Below are 17,527 nucleotides of genomic sequence, written 5' to 3' on the forward strand. Positions count from 1 at the left end.
GAGAGAGATGGCGCTGGAGAGAGCAGAGTGGAAGATGTTAAGGTTTTTGTTTTTCGAGCAGGATGGTCAGAATTAGAAATAAATGTGTCAGAAGGACACTTCAGGCTGAGCCATTTAGACAGGAAGTTAGAGCAGCTTGGACATGTGCAGAGGCGGGACATAAGATGCAGAATATGGAGCTGCCAGGCAGGAGGAAAAGAGGAAGACCACTGAAGGAGGACATGTCGAGGGTTGGTATGACAGAAGAGGATGCTCGAGCGCTACGGAGGCAAATGATCTGCTGTGGCAAACCCTAATGAGAACAACCAAAAAAAAGAAGACAGATTTTTTCCGGCCTTGGCTCTCCACCACATTAATTTATACTCCTGTATTTGTGAAACTGATGAATAATAAATACAAGACCTATTCACTTTATCAATTTGCTCTTTTGGCTGCTTGGGGATTTGGGGAAGATGGATGTGTTTCATGTTGTTCCTCAGCCCTCCTACAGGGGCCTAACGAGGTTTATTAAATGAGGGGTGTCTAATCTAAAAAAAGAGTTTTCAGGAGAAAAAAAAGTGAATTTTAAAAACAAAAAATCAGGTTACATGAAAACATCTCTAATAATAATAAAATACATGAATTCAAGGTTTTTCAAGTCATATAAAAAAAGAGAGAAGTCTAGCAAGTAATCTAATGATAGAGTCCTGAATAATAAATACGGTTTTGTATGGTTTTGCTTAACAGATATCCAGTGTTGGGAGTGACGGAATACATGTACCGCCGTTACGTGATTAAAATACAAAATATGAGTAACTGTATTCCGTTAAAAGGTGGTATTCAGAATACAGTTACTTTGCTGAAGTAAAGGGATTACATGGCGGTCTTCTCCTGTTTCATATGTTAGGCTATGCCATCTCTATTTTTGGTAATTCCACGCTGGTGGAAACCCAAACAAAACACGCATTAAGAGGCTCAAATGCCTGTGTCTCAATCTCGCCTCTCATAATGACGTGAAGAATTTATTTTTTAAAAATGATTTAATATGAAGGCTATAGGCAGAGTGTTACAGGCATAGCCCTAAAGAATGTAGCCTCATGGGCAGTGTAGTCCATGCTGCAGAGAGAATGGACTGCCATAACCGTTATGTGTCTGTGAGCGAGGGAGGGAGAAAAAGTGGAAAAGTACGAGCTGTCAACGAGCAGAAACGGGAGCTGGAAGCATGTAAATATAATAATAACCACTGCAGCCAAAAAGAGTGCCTGACGAGCCCAGTTGTAAGTAACCTATTAAGACTCGACTGTACACTGTGTTCGTGTTTTCCCCCGAAACAATAAGTTTCGCTGGAGCAGCCTTTCAACGCCTCTCTCTGTCTCTCACTAGCAAAGTTGACCCAGACAACAAAGTAAAGCTATTTTTCGGCTACGAGCCCGACACAGAACCGACGCATTAGCCAGAGGTCACTTTACTACGGTTCGGAGCCGCGGACCTGTTTTATATACGCGCCGAATACTTTTCTATACGAGATGACTGCAAAAAGTGCAGCCTTACCTAATGTCCACCTACTGTTACTCATTTTATATTAAGATTTAAAAATCTAGTTGGTATTATGGCGAGTAACCTTCAGTAATAGTAATAAATCACACAGCAATAGTACATTCATGTAGTTGTAAAAAAGCATGATAATATATTAAGTAATCCAAAGTATTCAGAATACGTTACTCTCATTGAGTAACGTAACGGAATATGTTACAAAATACATTTTGGGGCATGTATTCTGTAATCTGTAGTGGAATACATTTTAAAAGTAACCTTCCCAACACTGCAGATATCTCTGTGGCCACAACTGGGAAATTACATTTTATTGGCCTCGTGTGCTTCCTTCCTATGTTACTCTATTATATTAGAAAATCATGGCGTGTTCAAATGCAGTGCGGCACAAATAATGGCAGTAAGCTTGGTGTCTTTCCAAGCTTCAATAATTCTTGAATATTAGCTGATATCATTAGAAACCATAAGCGTGGGTCATAAAAAACATTACATTTGTATCTGTAAAAAATACTGAGTGCCTTTAGTGGTGCAGATAGTTCTCGAAACATGATAGCCATGCTTTTTTGGGTTTGGCATCCCCTGAATGTACCTTTGGACACTTCTAGAGCTAACTCATTATCACCTTACCAACATTGCACTAGTAACAATAGCAGGGTCCATTACTCTTACCTTCATGTGAAGTTGCCTCTTGATAAGACAGTGTAATATGTGTGTTCACCATGATCAAACTCATACCTGTCTGTCATCCTTTGCTTTGAAGGACTTTAAGTACCGGAGTAGACTAGGTGGGCCAGGTCTTGTTCGCGGCTGCAGCTTGAATTGGCTGTACATGTAACAGATGTATCAGGAAGATATTTCTGACGGGCAGACAGAAATATCCCCGTGGCTTTGTTCGGCTCGCCTCACAGACTAGCGGGTTTCTCTCACCGCGGCCAAGAGCTCAAACAAAAGCTGTCTTTGTCCTTTAATTTGTCGGTCAGTCTAAGAATAAAGTTGACATCACAGGCATGGCTCAGAGTTATGTTTCTGACCCCCTCTCCCCTCTTGTCTCCTCTTGATACTGTTTGTGTGCTTGTCTGATCTTCCAAGCACACATGTTCTTGTTTGATAGGCAACATCTATGGAAATTGTGTCAGGGTATTAGTCTCTATCGCAACGTTAGCCTTTGGCATGCCAAAAACTCTTCAGCAAACAAATACGGATATCTTCTGTTGTCCCGCATGAGCGCCATTGCAATGTACTTACATGGAGATGTAAGTACACCATACGTCTAAATATATTGAAAGAGATTTGCGAGCAAAAGAAAGCATCCAATCGGCCTGTGTGACACAAGTCTGATCTAAACATGTATCTGAAGGCAGCCTGCAGTGAGATCCCTGTGCCCAGGCAAAGAGGGGGGCCGAGGCTGGATCGCTGCTCCAGTTCCATCCAGCAGAGGCAGGGGGCAGGAACCCGGGTGCACTTCTCGAGCCTCAACAGCTGTCCTGTAGGAGCTCTTGAAGACCACAGACCTCAAGAGCAGCACACCTTAGAGGATCTTCTTCATGTACAAAATCATTTGTTCCAGGCATCTCCCCAACCTTGTGCCAGCATGGTCTACAGGTAGGATTCTGTTCTTTAGAAGGTGCATGAAAAAAAATCCCCCTCTGTACTGTTCGTGCTGCATGTGAGAAATTTTAAGCAAGTTTCATGCATCAAATTTGGATTATGTTCATTCTGCATTAAGGTGCAGCTTAAGTAAGCGTGACTTGACTGTCACCAACCAGCGGCCTGTTTTTCGCTTCACTTCAATGTGTATGATCGCTAAAACACTGGAAGTGAGGATTAAAGTTTAATTCTTCTCAGCGGGGTCTCTGCCTGCTAAATACTTCTCATCACTTTGTGGTAATAAGACTCTCACATAGCCCAGCGACTTTTAGCTCTAATTCCTGCTCCTTAAGTAGACCTAATATTTTAGTTACATGAGGCTACAATCAGAAAAACCGCTGTGCCCTCAGTGAATCCGCAAGTTGCAGTAGCATGAAAAGATTGAAAAATAATGCGAATAAGAAATGAAGAAAGCCTGACATTTGAGCTGATTGTTTTTAATAATCAGTTATATCATTAAATGGAGCAACATTTTTTTAGAATTTATGTCTTGTTTCTGAAATGTTTTGGGGGGTTTTTAATGGTTTTTTGTAAGCTCGCCAAATACAAAGCCAAAATACAAATTTGATTAGTATAAAAAGGAAGAGGCTGTGAGAGGGAGCAGATCTTTTTGTGCACAGAGAGGACATTACTCTGTGAGATTTAGATTTAAAAGTGTATTCATGTACCACGGTAACAGGAAAATATTTGCCTCCTCTGGAAAGATTTAGGTGAATGAACGCATGAGACTCTGGAAATCTGTAAAATTAAAAATAAATTCTGTACATTTTATTTATGCAGAAACGTGGTGGCCTCTTCCCTCTTCTCTTCTGCTGGTTGTAGCTTGTATTTTCAGATTAGAGACTCTAGAGCGGGGGTGTCAAACTCAATTGCACAGGGGGCCAAAACTCAAGGCACACTTTAGGTCGTGGGCCAAACAAGATAAACATTTATTGAACACATTGAACAAACATAAATATGAATAAAAATAGACAGGAATATTATTCCAGATTAAATAAACTTAAAAATAATCAACTTTAACTTTAACCACGGATGAAGATGGCCAGCTGTGCAATGTCCATCATATCTACACTTTCATCCACAGCAAGAGAGTGTGCAATAAAGTTCTTGCTTCTTTCACACAACTGTGTTCTTAAATCAGTGGCCATCTCACAAACCCGATCAGCAATCGTATTTCTCCTCAGGCTCATATTTGCCAAACTCTGCATTTTGTCTGGACACAAGACGTCGCACACCTTCATCATGCAGCTCTTCAGAGTGGTAACGGGCTGATTTGGCTCTCTCCTCTGCTACAATAAAACTTGCTTTCACAACAGCTTCACTTTGTGATTTTGCTCTGGTGAAAAACATCTGCTGAAATGTCAGATTCTTCTTTAGCTCTTCTACTTTCTGTAGTTTCTGCTCTGCGTTTAGGTTTTTCAGCTTATCCTGATGTTTTGTCTGTAGTGCCGTCTTAAATTAAATTCCTTAATTACAGCCGCATTAGCTCCACTAATAAGACACCCCGTGTGTCTTATTTACCAATATCTGTAAACATATATTCAGTCACCCACTGGCGCTGAAAGGCTCTGCTTTCAGAATCAACTTTTCTCTCCACCATTGTGAGCGGCTAGCTTCGCCATAACAGAAGTTTGACTTGATTGACACGGGAATGTTCCCAGTTAGCCTAGCGTTCAGCAAGGAGGCTGCAGCGCTGCATTATGGGATCTGTTGTTTGTATATTATTAGCACCTCATATCGCCGGGCCATGCATAACAATAATAATAAATCTATATAAAATGATCTCGCGGCCCGGATATAAATGTACGCCGAGCCGGATGTGGCCCGCGGGCCTTGACTTTGACACATGTGCTCTAGAGGTTTTTTATTTTCTCAGCCAAAGCAAAGAAATTCGATATGTAGCTGTCAAACTGTGCAGTGTTGAGCATTTGATTAGGTATACCTTGCTAGTACTGGGTTGGACCCTTTTTTGCCTTCAGAGCTGCCTTAATTCTTCGAACTATTGATTCAGCAAAGTGTTGGAAATATTCTTCAGAGATGTCGAGCTATATTGATATGATAGCAAAACACAGTTGGTGCAGATTTGTCAGCTGCACATCCATGATGTAAATCTCCTGTTGTACCACATCCCAAAGGTCCATCCATCCGTCTTCTTCTGCTTATCTGGGGCTGGATCGTCGGGGCAGCAGGCTAAGCAGAAAAGCCCAGACCTCCCTCTCCCCAGCCACCTCCTCTAGCTTGTCCGGGGGAACACCAAGGCTTTTCCAGTGCACCCAAGAGATATAATCTCTCCAGCATGTGTCGTGTAATCTCTCTCCGGGGCCTCCTCCCGGTGGAACATGCCAGGTACACCTCACCCAGGAGGCATCCATATCAGATGCCTGAACCACCTCAGCTGGTTCCTTTCAATGTGGAGGAGCAGCAGCTCTACTCTGAGTCCCTCCCGGATGGCCAAAATTCTCACCCTTAAGAGGAAGCTAATTTCCGCCGCTTGTATACGCGATCTCATTCTTTTGGTCACTACCCACAGCTTGTGACCATGGGTGAGGGTAAGGACGTAGATCGACCAGTAAATCGAGAGCTTCGCTTTTACTCTCAGCTCTCTCTTCACCACAATGGACCCCGTACATCGTTCTCGTCACTGCAGCCGTAGCACCAATCCGATCTCACACTCCCTTTTCCCATCACTCGTGAACAAGAGCCCGAGATCCCAAAGGTGCTCTAATTAATTGAGATCTGGTGACTGTGATGGCCACTTGACTGCAGTGAATTCAATGAGATTTTCAGGAAACCTCACCATTGCATTACCAGTAGCCTAAATAACAAAGCAGCTTTTAATGCTGTTTATGCCAAATTCTAACCCTACCATCTGAATGTTTCGGCAGAGATCGAATCTCATCGGACCAGGCGATGATTTACCAGTATACATACTATTGTCCAATTTCGGTGAGTCTGTGTGATTTGTAGCCTGAGTTTCCTGTTATTAGTCACCTGGTGTGATCTTCTACTGCTGTAGCCCATCTGCTTTAAGTTTGGATTGGTTGTGCTTTCAGAGATTTTGCAGACCTTGGTTGTAATGAGTGGTTGTTTGAATTATTACTGGCTTTCTATCAGCTCAAAGCAGTCTGGTCTTTGCCTCTTACTTCTGGCATCAACAGGGCATTTTTCCCTCACTGAATGTTTTCTTTTTTCAGACCATTCTCTGTAAACCCTAGAGACGAATCCCAGTAAATCACCAGTTTGTGAGACCATCAGCAACCACGCTACATTCATAGTCTCTTAAATCACCTTTCTCCGCCATTCTGATGCTCAGTTTGAACTCCATCGTTTCATCTTGACCATGTCTACAGGCTTAAATGCACTGAGTTGCTGCCCCATGATTGTCTGCTTAGATATTCTCTCTAAAGAGCAGTCGAACAAGGGTACCTAATGAAGTGGCCAGTGAAGGTAGATCCTTCTGCTTGTGGGCAAATACCACGCTAATTAGTAAGCTTTTGAGGTTTTAGTAGGTGGACTTTTTTCACAGACAGACCCAAGCTAGGTGTTTCCTTTATTTCCGCTCTGGTCTCAGGCTCTAACTCCAGCATCAATGTGCATACTTGAGCTTGGTCTTCTAATCTAAAACTTGCCACGAAACTCTTCATTTAGCTCCAAACCTTTCTTGTCCTGACCTCATTTCTAATAACACACAGGCAAATGAAAGTTGGTTCTACATTGCACAAAAGTCCATAACTCAATTAAAATGGTGTATTTTTAATATTTTACTGCAAACAAACAATTTAAATCTGTTAATATCCTTAGTGGGGTTTTAGCATTTCCTTTGCAGTGCCTCAAATACTGGCAGAGCTAAGCACAAATCCACTAAACAGTGTATGAGGGTGAATAGCCTACAGGTAGCTTCCTCTTTTTTAGTCATTAGTCACTGAGGTTGCACATGGTGTTTTTCATAAAACCACTGTTCCTATGAGGCCATCCATATTCAAAAGGTAAAGAATTCATCACAGGAGAACTATTTTCCAGAACATTTTTAATGTGAAACAAGAGAAACCTATAGGGGTTGATGGGTATGGCTGTCTGATAAACTAATGACCTCCATCTCTCAAACACCAACACACATGCACACAAATGGTGACACTATAGCCCAAAGCCAGATCCTTGTTTACAAAAGCCTTTGGTCTTTGAAATGCAGGTGCAGGCTTAGATTTTGGCAGGCACCAGAGCAAGACATGCTACATGTGAGAAATGGCAAATTCTCAGAAAAGATCAACTGTTCAGCAGGTCACTGAATTTTTAACTTCAGAGAGCCTTGAGAAGCCACTTAAAGTTATTCTTCGGCGCGCGAAGCCATTCATGCATTTATGAAATTCCAGTGTTTCAAGGACAATATCAGTTCCGCTTAGCGTTTATTAAAGGGTTAGAGTCAGGGTCAGGGTCCGTTGATTGGCGGACAGAGGCGGTTTCTCGCAGCTTAAATACAGTTTTGTGTTTTTCCCGAAGTCGCAAAAGTATGACGTCAAAACATTCTGATTGGTCACTTGCAATGTTGATCCTGGAACAACATGTACTACTTACTATTACTTACTATTTCTAATGTGAGAAATAAGAAGAAAGAAAGGACACTAGAAGCCTATTTCTAGATTTATGGATCTTCCAGTAAAGCAAATGTTGTTGTACCAATTTTAAGATAACAACCGACATTTTGACTTGTGGATTGCAAAAAATCCTGCTTTTTCAGTGGCTAAAACAAGCTTGCATTCATTTTTAACATCAGAATTAAAAAATGCTGATTGTCAGGAAATGTCATGAAAGTTTCCAGAGCCACTCTTATGTTTTCACTTCCAGCAGATCCCTTTATTTTCTCCCAGGGCTTTTCCAGACTAAAAATAGTCATTAGTCATCCACTTGCCAGCTCATTTAGGATAAGCTGTTACCCTGGAAAAATGTTGTTTCATAAAAACTCCCGTGTCTGCTTACATTCTGCAGGTACGCAAACCTTTCATCTATATTGAATCTACTATGAACCCTTGAGTGCTCCAGCATTAAAACAAATGCACCTGCATTTCCTCCCTGTTATTATTCAGTATTCGACAATGCGGACGTATGCTCGCTTGGTATGCAAATAAGGTCATGAGGCATCTGTGGGGGCTGACATAATAAAGTTGTCAGCATTCATCCACGTCACCATATAAAGAGTGGATCCAAATGGAGATGAAGCTGTGGCAGAAGCTGGCCAACCAGTGGTAATGACGATATTAATTAAAGATGTCACAATGCTAAGAGTTAAATAATGCTGATTGTATAGCAATGACTGTAATGGCAGTAATGACGATGAGGCGATCATATGAGCGACGGGGGTTTGATTCTGCAGGCGACGGATGGTTGTAGTCATAAGCATGACCTTGCCTTTTGCAGCCACTCGTGTCCGATTCAGACTGAAGCTTCCTCATCAGTATTTCATGCATGCTTGCTGGCCTGCAGTGGAATTTATGGGGCTTAATAGCTGTGACCATTATCTCTACACAGAGTAGTACCACCCTATTAGGGCAGATTAAACAACCAATGCTCCCTCTGAGGTGTTGTGCGCACAATGCATCATAATGACTTGCACTCTGTAGCCTGCAGCACAGGGAAAGGGACTCTGGACTTGGACTGAGGAAGAGCACTGTTTAAAGGGGCTATTTGGAGGGAAGAGATGAGGGGAGAGGAGGAGAAAAAGAGAGGGAAAATATGTAAGCAAAAAGAGGAATGAGTGAAAAAATACTACCTAGGGAAAGATGTAATTGAGCAGAGAGAGGTGGTACTGCTGCAGCGATGACATCACTGACTCCTTGGAAAGGTTTTCCCCTCGTTCTGCCTCATTTCCTCTATCAATCAGAGTGTTTACAGGGCTATAATTAATAATGAGAATCTAATGCGCTCGAGGATTTTTCTCTGTATGGCAGCTATAGCAAGGGAGAAAATGACTTTTAAATGCACGACGTTGCAGAGAGACGGGCGGACAGATGTTCCATGCTGCTGGAAATCCAGGGTTATGTTACTGTAAAGGGATTCAGCCTCCTCAGTGCAGCGTTACGGTTGCTCGCCTCAACACGAGAACTCATTTTATAGGGGTTTGCATCTTAGCAACAACGTTTTAGAGCTCTTATTATAGGTTCTTACCAGAGCAATTAGAGACGAGCAGTTTGCCTCAGGGTAACGGCGTTATCGACCGCTGGGGATTCCAGCCGAGACTGTAACAGTTCTAGTTGACGCTTTTGACTGACACACTTTTTAAATGGGCTCAACGGGGAGGAAACTGGAGCCCGGAGGTGCCGGTGACATTAGAGGGATGCTTGTGACTTAGTAACCTCTCCAGAGCACCGAGGAAAAACACGATCAAGCCAACGTCAAGTTCGCTGGCAGGCAAAGAGGCCGTGGAAGATGCAGAAGTAGCAGCACACCAGAGCTGATGCCGCCGTTTCTCAAGGGTTGCCTGGTTTAAAGGCGCTCTCTGTCAGTTTAACACTTCATTATCAGTTCACTTGTCATAGGGAAGCAAGATTTGTGTAATGCTTTCTGAGGCTCCACAGCCTGTAAGAAATAGACTCGATGATGTCTTTAGAGTTATCCCCTTGGACTATGAGAATAACTCGAGGCAGGAATTTGAGAAATGCATGTCAGAGTTGCACCTATAATAATAACTTTTCTATACATTAAAGAAGTGTACGTATCCATATGACTCAGTATTACATTCATCTATGCATACATAATTCTTTGCACACATTTGGTAGGAACTACAGTAAAAATATATACAGTAATTAAAGCGATTAAGGAAAAGATTGCCCATAGAAAGTTTTCAGCAACTGTGTGAAATAAACTACTGATTCAACCCACATGATGGGCTTAGGAAGGTTCCACAGTTTAGGAGTTACAGCCTCAGAAGTGTGGTCACCGCGTGAAAAGAGTTCAAAGACCCTGATTAGATGATCAGAGAGGCTGAGTGCTAGAATAAGGTCTCAGCAGGTCCTGTGTGTAAGCAGGGAGACTGGCCATTGCAGAAATTCCAAGTCCTACATTTTTGCTTTAATTCTTAACCCACATCAGTGTATTGCTCGTGTTTTGGTGTAGAGGCTTTTTAACATTGTAGGAGTTTGAAACTCCGGCCCTGCTGGTATTTGTTTTCTTATAATTCTATTAACTTAAAAAGACAGAGTAAAAATCTTACAACTGCAGTCTTCAGCGTTCCCGTGAACCGCACATCAAACACATTTCTGCACACTGAATAATACAGAACAAAATATACTTTTCTCAGATTGCATAAAAATCTCACATCCCACACTCAGAAAATCCACCTCCCAAATGCTCCCACTGACCCATTAACTGCTCTGGACAATAAACACGAGATCCCACAGATTTTTACACGTGTCTGTTCTTAACAACTCTAATCACAAAGAACTAAATAAGGCAGTTCTGGCCTCAGGGTTTAGGGATGTTCAATGAACCGTGAAGTCCTGCATTGTTACATTAGTGCTCAGCGAGGGAAGAAAGTAAGATGCTGCACCGCTTGAACACATGGTGTATGCTTCATTTGACTCTTACAAGACTCTCAAGCATAGCTCGAAATTTGTGATATGCTTGTAGGTCGTAGAGTGGAAGTGAGTGCGTATGTATGCAAGCGGGGCAATCACTGCAACGGCAAACATAAGACAGCGAGGGAAGCAAGTGAAATGTTTTACTAGACATGCACAGTTAAGCAAAGCATGCCTGTTGTATCTATCATTCACCCTAAAGTGGATTTTCTTCAACTAATTAAAGTCGCAGCAACTCAGTCTTCTTGATTCCCATTCAGAATCTACCTCTCTCTCTCTCTCCCTCTCTCTCTCCGATTGTGTGGCGCCATAGTGAAAAACACTGCAGTTCTGAGCCAGTCAGTGAGAGCCAGGAGCCTATACACACAGTCTCTCTTCCTCATTCAGTTACTGGCTCACTCTCTCTACTCTAATCACGCGCTGCTCCTCGCCTCCTCACTGCATCTGTCCTCTTCTCCCTGAAGTGAGAAACCATGCATCCTCCTTTCTCCTCCTCCTCCTCCTCCTCTCTGCTCGTCCATTGCTGTTCCAGGGTCCCTTTATCACACAGAGTCCACTTGCTGCAAAGCCGGGGACCATAAAAGCTCTGCTACTTGCTCGAGGACTTTGGAGACGGGACAAGGCTGTTTGCCAGGTCTGAGGACATCTGTGGGAAATGCCGCTTCAGCTGGGATGCAGATCTTTCTGGGACCCCCGCTCAGCACGTAACAGCGCTTGATCGCTCTCAAAGTTCCAGGAGAAGGAGCATCAATCAAGACTCTCATCCAGCTCCGTCCTTGTTTCTCACAGAGCGCCGGCAACTCGCTGCGTGTAAGAGCACTTGTGTAAATGAAGATTTGGTTCACGTGTGGAAGCAAATGCCAGAAATGCTTGTGCATGTGCAGCATTTATTCGCGAGCATTTGCGTTTCTGTGAAAGCATGACCTTATTTTTAAGATGTGTGACAGGAGTGAGACACTGTCTGTGAGCGTGTGTGTGTGTGCGTGCGGGTGAGCATGCGTGTGTGTGTGTGTGTTGCTGAGCACCCGATGTGGTGGTGCAGTGTTACTCTCCTCACACCAGGTGTTTGACTAGAAGGCTTAGCTGTGATTGGAGAGCAAGGTGGACTCCAGAGACACCCACAAGTCCTGGTCGCCTGACAAAACCTTGAGCACACTAACAAAAACATAAATTAAAGAATTAAAAAAATGAAGGGTTAAAGGCTGAGTAACCAGAAAAGAAGAGCCAAAAGTTGAGGTGGAATGGAAGATATAGACAGAGAGATGAGGGAACAGCGCAGAGAGAAAGAGATAAATGTGACAGAAATGTAAGAAAAAAACTTGTGCTCATTCTTTGCCTCGCCATGACAAAGCAGCTCAGACATGTGAGGAGGAGGCGTTACTGAAGAACTGAAACTGAAGAAAGCAGCACAAGGAGAAATTACAAAGAGGTCTCACAGGTTTTTTTGTCAGATCAGTCTTTTTTCTGGTTTTAGCAGTATATTTTTTTTCTCCTTTAGTCAAGTGCTCATCTTAAATAGACAGCTCTACAAGCAACTCATTCATGTCCTTCTCCCTCCATCTCCATCCTCTCCCATCTTTTCAGGTGGAGCCAGACCAGCTCAGGATCTCAGCGCCTCACACACACACACACACACTGACCGGGACCGCCGCTGATATGCCTGAGCTTCACGTAGCATAACTTTGAGAAAATTCTCTGAAAAGAGATGGAATAAAGCCGTGCATCACTTCCTACTGCCATCTCCATATGAGAATCAGCGGCCGGAATTGGCACGGACCTTTGATTTTCAACTTCACATAAGCTTAGTTCTGCAGACTAGAAATAAAAAAGACTCTTAAGCACTTTAAGGACTAAAACAGAGCAGCTCTAGCGGCCTTTGCCTCGAGCCATGCAGGTGTCCTTTGCATGTACAGATCACGGGCTCAAGGCCCCTCGAAATGGCGAGCACAGCAAGCAGAACGCAACGAGCCCCAACACAGCCAGCCAGGCACGTGCCCGGTTCCGCACAGTGGCCCTAATAGCTCGCAGCCTGGGGTCCTTCACCCACCGCTACCACCACAGCCTCAAGGAGTCGACGGCAAAGCTCACCGGCATGAAGTACCGGTACGTAAACTTGAGGAGATGAAGGCTGTGTGGAGAGAAGAGAGTGAGGAAGAAAGAGGAGCTCTGCTTATAGTTAGTTTACTCCTCTCCCCTCTTTTCTCAGTTTCCCAGTGTGTGGTGTGAAAAGCTCTCATAATTTTCACTGTGAGGAAAAAGAAACGAATTTGAAAGAAAACACAAGATAATAAGGTGGAAAAAAGAGAAGAAGGGAAAAAATGAAGATATGTGAGCGGTGACAGGTGATGAGTGGGATGTTGTGTGTGTGTGTCAAGAAAGAAAGACAGAAAAGTACAGACATGGTTTTTTTTTCCAAGTATGCAAATTTATTGGCATCCTTAATTCCACAGTTATTAGCGCAGCAATCTACGATCTAGGACAGTTTATGCTGTTGGCTTTGCTTTGAGCTCCAGACGTGAACATGTGAATTTAAGTGGCTGCAAGTGTAATTTGAAAAGAGTGAGAGAGGAAGAGAGAAGACGGTTTAATGTAGCAGTCACTGATAAAAACGCTTTAAGATTAGGACCTTTAGTCAGACTTGAACGTTATATTAAAAGCATATTTATAACGTTGATTTTAAACGCTGACCAGATTTGACCTCTTTCTGGCACAGTTCAAATGCTGACGTTCATTACTGGTGCCCATATAGGGGACACATTCTGAAGAATTATTACTTATCATATATGATACGACCAAAAACTATGCACAGAAAACCCTGCTGACACAAAGACATCACCATACTAATATAATGAAAATTAGATGATTTGTAAAAACATAACCAGCATGCAAATCATCACACCGGTGATCTCGGCGCAGAGAAATCCTAATAGTAGAACTGTTATGAAGTTGCAGGCACTTGTGCACAAGAATTTATGCTGAAAAAAAAGAAACACAACAGGATACGTCACGATAAATTGGAGTATGAGGCCTCTAGTATAAAAAGAAGACAAAGAAGCAGTATTGATAGTGGTGGGAGAAGCAAAAGCCAAACTAATGTGCATGAAAATATTCTAAAATAGGTGTCTGGCATTATGGTAAAGTGCACTCAGTATAGTCAGATAAACAGACTATTCAGTGCATCTAAATCACATCCAGTTTTTGTAATTAAAGTCTGGCTTTAATACTTTGTCAATGCCACGCGGAGCTCTCAATAAGTGGCCGCAACCTTACAGTACATTCTGGAAAGTGTGACAGTAGCTGAGCAGTGACGGGCGGTAGAGCTCTCCATGTGCGTCTGTGTGGGAGTTGTAACAAGGCTGGGCCAAGTAAACAATGCGCTCTTATCTCAGCGAGTGGGCTCTTAACCCAGACCACGGGAGCAAAATCGTAGCTTTCACCTCACACCGTTAACTCGCTGGAGAGGGTGACATCACCGTTCGCAGTGTCGAGATCAAGAGAGACGGAGAGGATGGTGAAAGACAAGAAAGAATGGAAAAACAAAAAGACGCAGAATGAAGAAGAATTAGGAGGCTGAATGAAAAAGCAAATTAGGGCACGCAGGTCAGTTCAGACAAAAAGAGGGAATTAGCAGATTCTGGGCAGATTGGCTGCTGAGCAGCTAACTGTGATAAGTGTCTGCTTGTCATACAATCTCATCTCGTTTCCATAACAACATCATAATGGCCATTTTCAATCTGCTCTCGGTGCTAAACAAGTCTTCATTGTGAGAACTGGGTTCCCCGTTTACATCATTTTTATTTATTTATTTAATCCCCCCCTATTATGCGGGTAAATTGATTTTGAAATTGTGCCGCACTTTTCAAAGTTCTCAAAATCTGATTATCACTGTAGCTTTTTGTGAAAACAGCTGGAGTGCTTTCATAGTGAAGCTTGCTCCAAGCCCTCAGCAAATCCCCTGTTTTCACCACAGAGAAACAAATATTGGATGAAAACTCTTATCAGTCACGTCCCCTCTTTGCTCCCTGTTTGTCTGATATTTTCTGCTCCTCCATCTTTCAGGCTGCCTTTCTCCTTCCAAACATTCGACCCAAAGCTGTTCAGTTAGAAACTCGTATTGCTTCGGACGCCATCTGACAGGGAATCTCTTTCTCTTGAAGTGAAGCCAAGTCCAAGTACTAAATCTGTGTACAACAAATTCTTTGAAGTTTTTCTCTGTGTGATAACAAATCACACTGAGACTTTGTGCGATTGTGGGTGTATGCGTTCACGCATTGCATTATATATCCTTGAGTGTATGGGCATTTGATGCCATTGAGGCTCCACACTGGGAACATCTGAAGGCGTATAGCAAGTGAAAGCAGGAGAAGTAGTGCACAGAGCAAGCAGGCATAAACTAATAATACCACCACCCCCAGCATTTTAGTTGTTATGGTAATCCAAATATAGTGGAGTTCTAATTGTTGCAACCTTTCAGTGCTGCCTAATCTCTTCCTCCTCTTAAAATAATACGCAAAGCCACAAAAAGCGTATAAAACTGGCCCAAAATTTGGGGATGTAACAAAATATGACGTCAGCTTCACAAGTTGTGCACATTATATCTGGTAGGGAGCCCCTGGTTGCTGGGATTGTAGTACATAACGGTCATTAGGCAGCGAGGCCTTTTGACAGTTCAGGAGGTTTGACGCTCCGTAGAGTCTACGTAATCGACATAAGTGCCTGACGTTGTCGCCGGCATTTGTGCAGGTATATGGGATATAGCAAATATCAAAAATTAAAACTCATATTGGCATATCAATACTTAATTTCTTTCTTTTTTAATTTGTCAGAAGGTTCAACAAACATTCGTTTAAAAAAACAAAACAGAATTTTTTCACAATTTAATTCACAGTTCAGGCTTTAAAGGTTAATTACCCTGTGGTCGTGCCCTGATGTGTTGCATGCTGTGCTAGCCAACAGAGCCCAATAAACTTTTTTCCCTCCTGCTCTTTGTTATGATCAGTTTTTGTCAAAGACAAATATATTTTTCCCTCAAATTTTTCCACTTCTTTGTACGTTCCTTCACATCCATCTAGAAATTTGCTAACATTTCTGAGCCCTTATAGTGATGCTATGATTGTTATTTCCTATACAGAGATAATGATCGTTATTTTCTGATTGATATATTCGAAAACTACAGTGGAAAAAGTAGCCAGATATGCACAGGATTCTTTCTTTCTCGAGTTTTGACACTCACTGCTGGAGCCCATTGCGAACTAAATCTTTACCTTGTTCCTAACCACATCAACACTTGAAAGAAAACACATATCCACAACAAAATGACTGAAATTTTTACAAAACTTAACAACAACAATGTATTCACAAATAATATCTCTATGCAACATTTCCTGCATTTTTACCACAAGTTGTTGGAGCATAAAGTGCAGTTTTCTGTCATTACGGATCCACAAAATACCCTTGCTTGCTTTGTTACCTCCTCCTGTGTGCATACGACCGTGAACCTTGATGATCTGTGTGTGATGTGCGCAGGTGCATTTGCGCCTTGCATGCTTTCACACACGTCTGCACTCACGCAGCCGATCGTGCTGCTTTTGCACTTGGCAGTTTGTTTTCACTCTCCGACTTGTTCTTTTTCGCTACAAATCAAAAGTCTTCATCGACCTTCAGCGAAAACAAACACTTCATGTTGCAACACCACTTACTCCAGTGCTTGTCTCAACCGTTTTGCAATGATGTGTAGATTTAATAATGTGAGCCAGGGTGTTGCACAACAAGAGCCCTGTAGCATGGAGCTCCACTCTGCCCAAAGACCAAACAAGCCCCCGAGGATAAGTACCACACAATCTCTCAGTTAAAAAAGCTAGGGAGTTTGCAGGGACTCGCTGCATTTTAATTAAAGGTCACAGCCGAGATGGCTTTCTGTAAGCACAGTGATTTTATTAGTGTTGCCTTGCAATGAAAACAATATTATCCTTTTCTCCTTAATAGCCTCTGTAATCACAAAGGGGAAGCAAAAACAGAAAGAAAGCACTGCTGCATGTGTCTAAATGCAGCACGTGCACACTGCAGCAATGCTCGCTGGCAGAGCCGAGCACATCTTCACTCTCGCCCAAAAAAAACCCACCTATTAATCTCACAAAATGCTTTGAGATCAAAATATTTACACGTCTACGTTCAAATTTAAGCAAAGAAAAGAAAGCTTGCATGCAGCATGTGCTGTATTGAAACCACAGCCAGCCAGGTTTTTCTAGTTATCATGCTAGTTATCATATAATTCCCATGTTGCCTAACTCTCTAAAATCCACACCATACTGAATCAACCACTTCAGATCTGCCCACATGTTTTTCAATACAGGGTCAACAGCTTCAGTCATGTGCCCCTTCCTAAAATAGCTACTTTGTGTGAGATCCTCTACCCATCAGTCACTTGAGAGGCGTTTAAATTAACGAATAACAATCAAATGTAACAATGCAGGCTTCTAAAATCCCGTTTGTGTGAGTCTGATTGCAAGGCACGGAAAACGGAAAGAACCAATGCAATGTCGACACTGTCGGCCCTGTGGAAAAAACGAAGCAGGAAGTCGTGTCCAGACTCTGGCCTCTTTATTACGCACACAATCGCAAACTCACACACGAGCACACACACCACACAAGCCCCTGTAGGGAGCTGGCTGTCATTTCCCATTTCCCATTCTGTGTCATATAGAATGCGTTATCTGTAGAGGGCGTTTGATCTGCTTAGACTCAGGGCTTGGACTTGCAACTGCAAGCTCGAGTCTGTTGCT

At 42.6% G+C, this 17,527-nt stretch overlaps 1 protein-coding gene across 2 annotated transcripts in view; it reads left to right on the top strand.

The window, feature by feature from the left end:
- The first annotated feature begins 2,624 nt into the window (after positions 1–2,624).
- Positions 2,625–17,527, top strand: part of kcnab1b (potassium voltage-gated channel subfamily A regulatory beta subunit 1b) — a 60,657-nt gene continuing 45,754 nt past the window's right edge. The window contains exons 1-2 of one of the 2 annotated variants that reach the window (XM_085379038.1): positions 2,625–2,783; positions 2,888–3,132. In XM_085379038.1, the coding sequence (XP_085235164.1) occupies positions 2,625–2,783; positions 2,888–3,132 (404 nt within the window). Of the gene's footprint in view, positions 2,784–2,887; positions 3,133–12,621; positions 12,849–17,527 lie in introns of those variants that run through there. The other variant, XM_085379039.1, reaches the window with a different exon arrangement.

This window comes from Diplotaxodon limnothrissa, linkage group LG18 (genome assembly GCF_057381915.1).
Source record: "Diplotaxodon limnothrissa isolate DT_005_m linkage group LG18, D_limnothrissa_male_GT1.1, whole genome shotgun sequence".
In the NCBI taxonomy this organism is placed as follows: Eukaryota; Metazoa; Chordata; class Actinopteri; order Cichliformes; family Cichlidae; genus Diplotaxodon; species Diplotaxodon limnothrissa.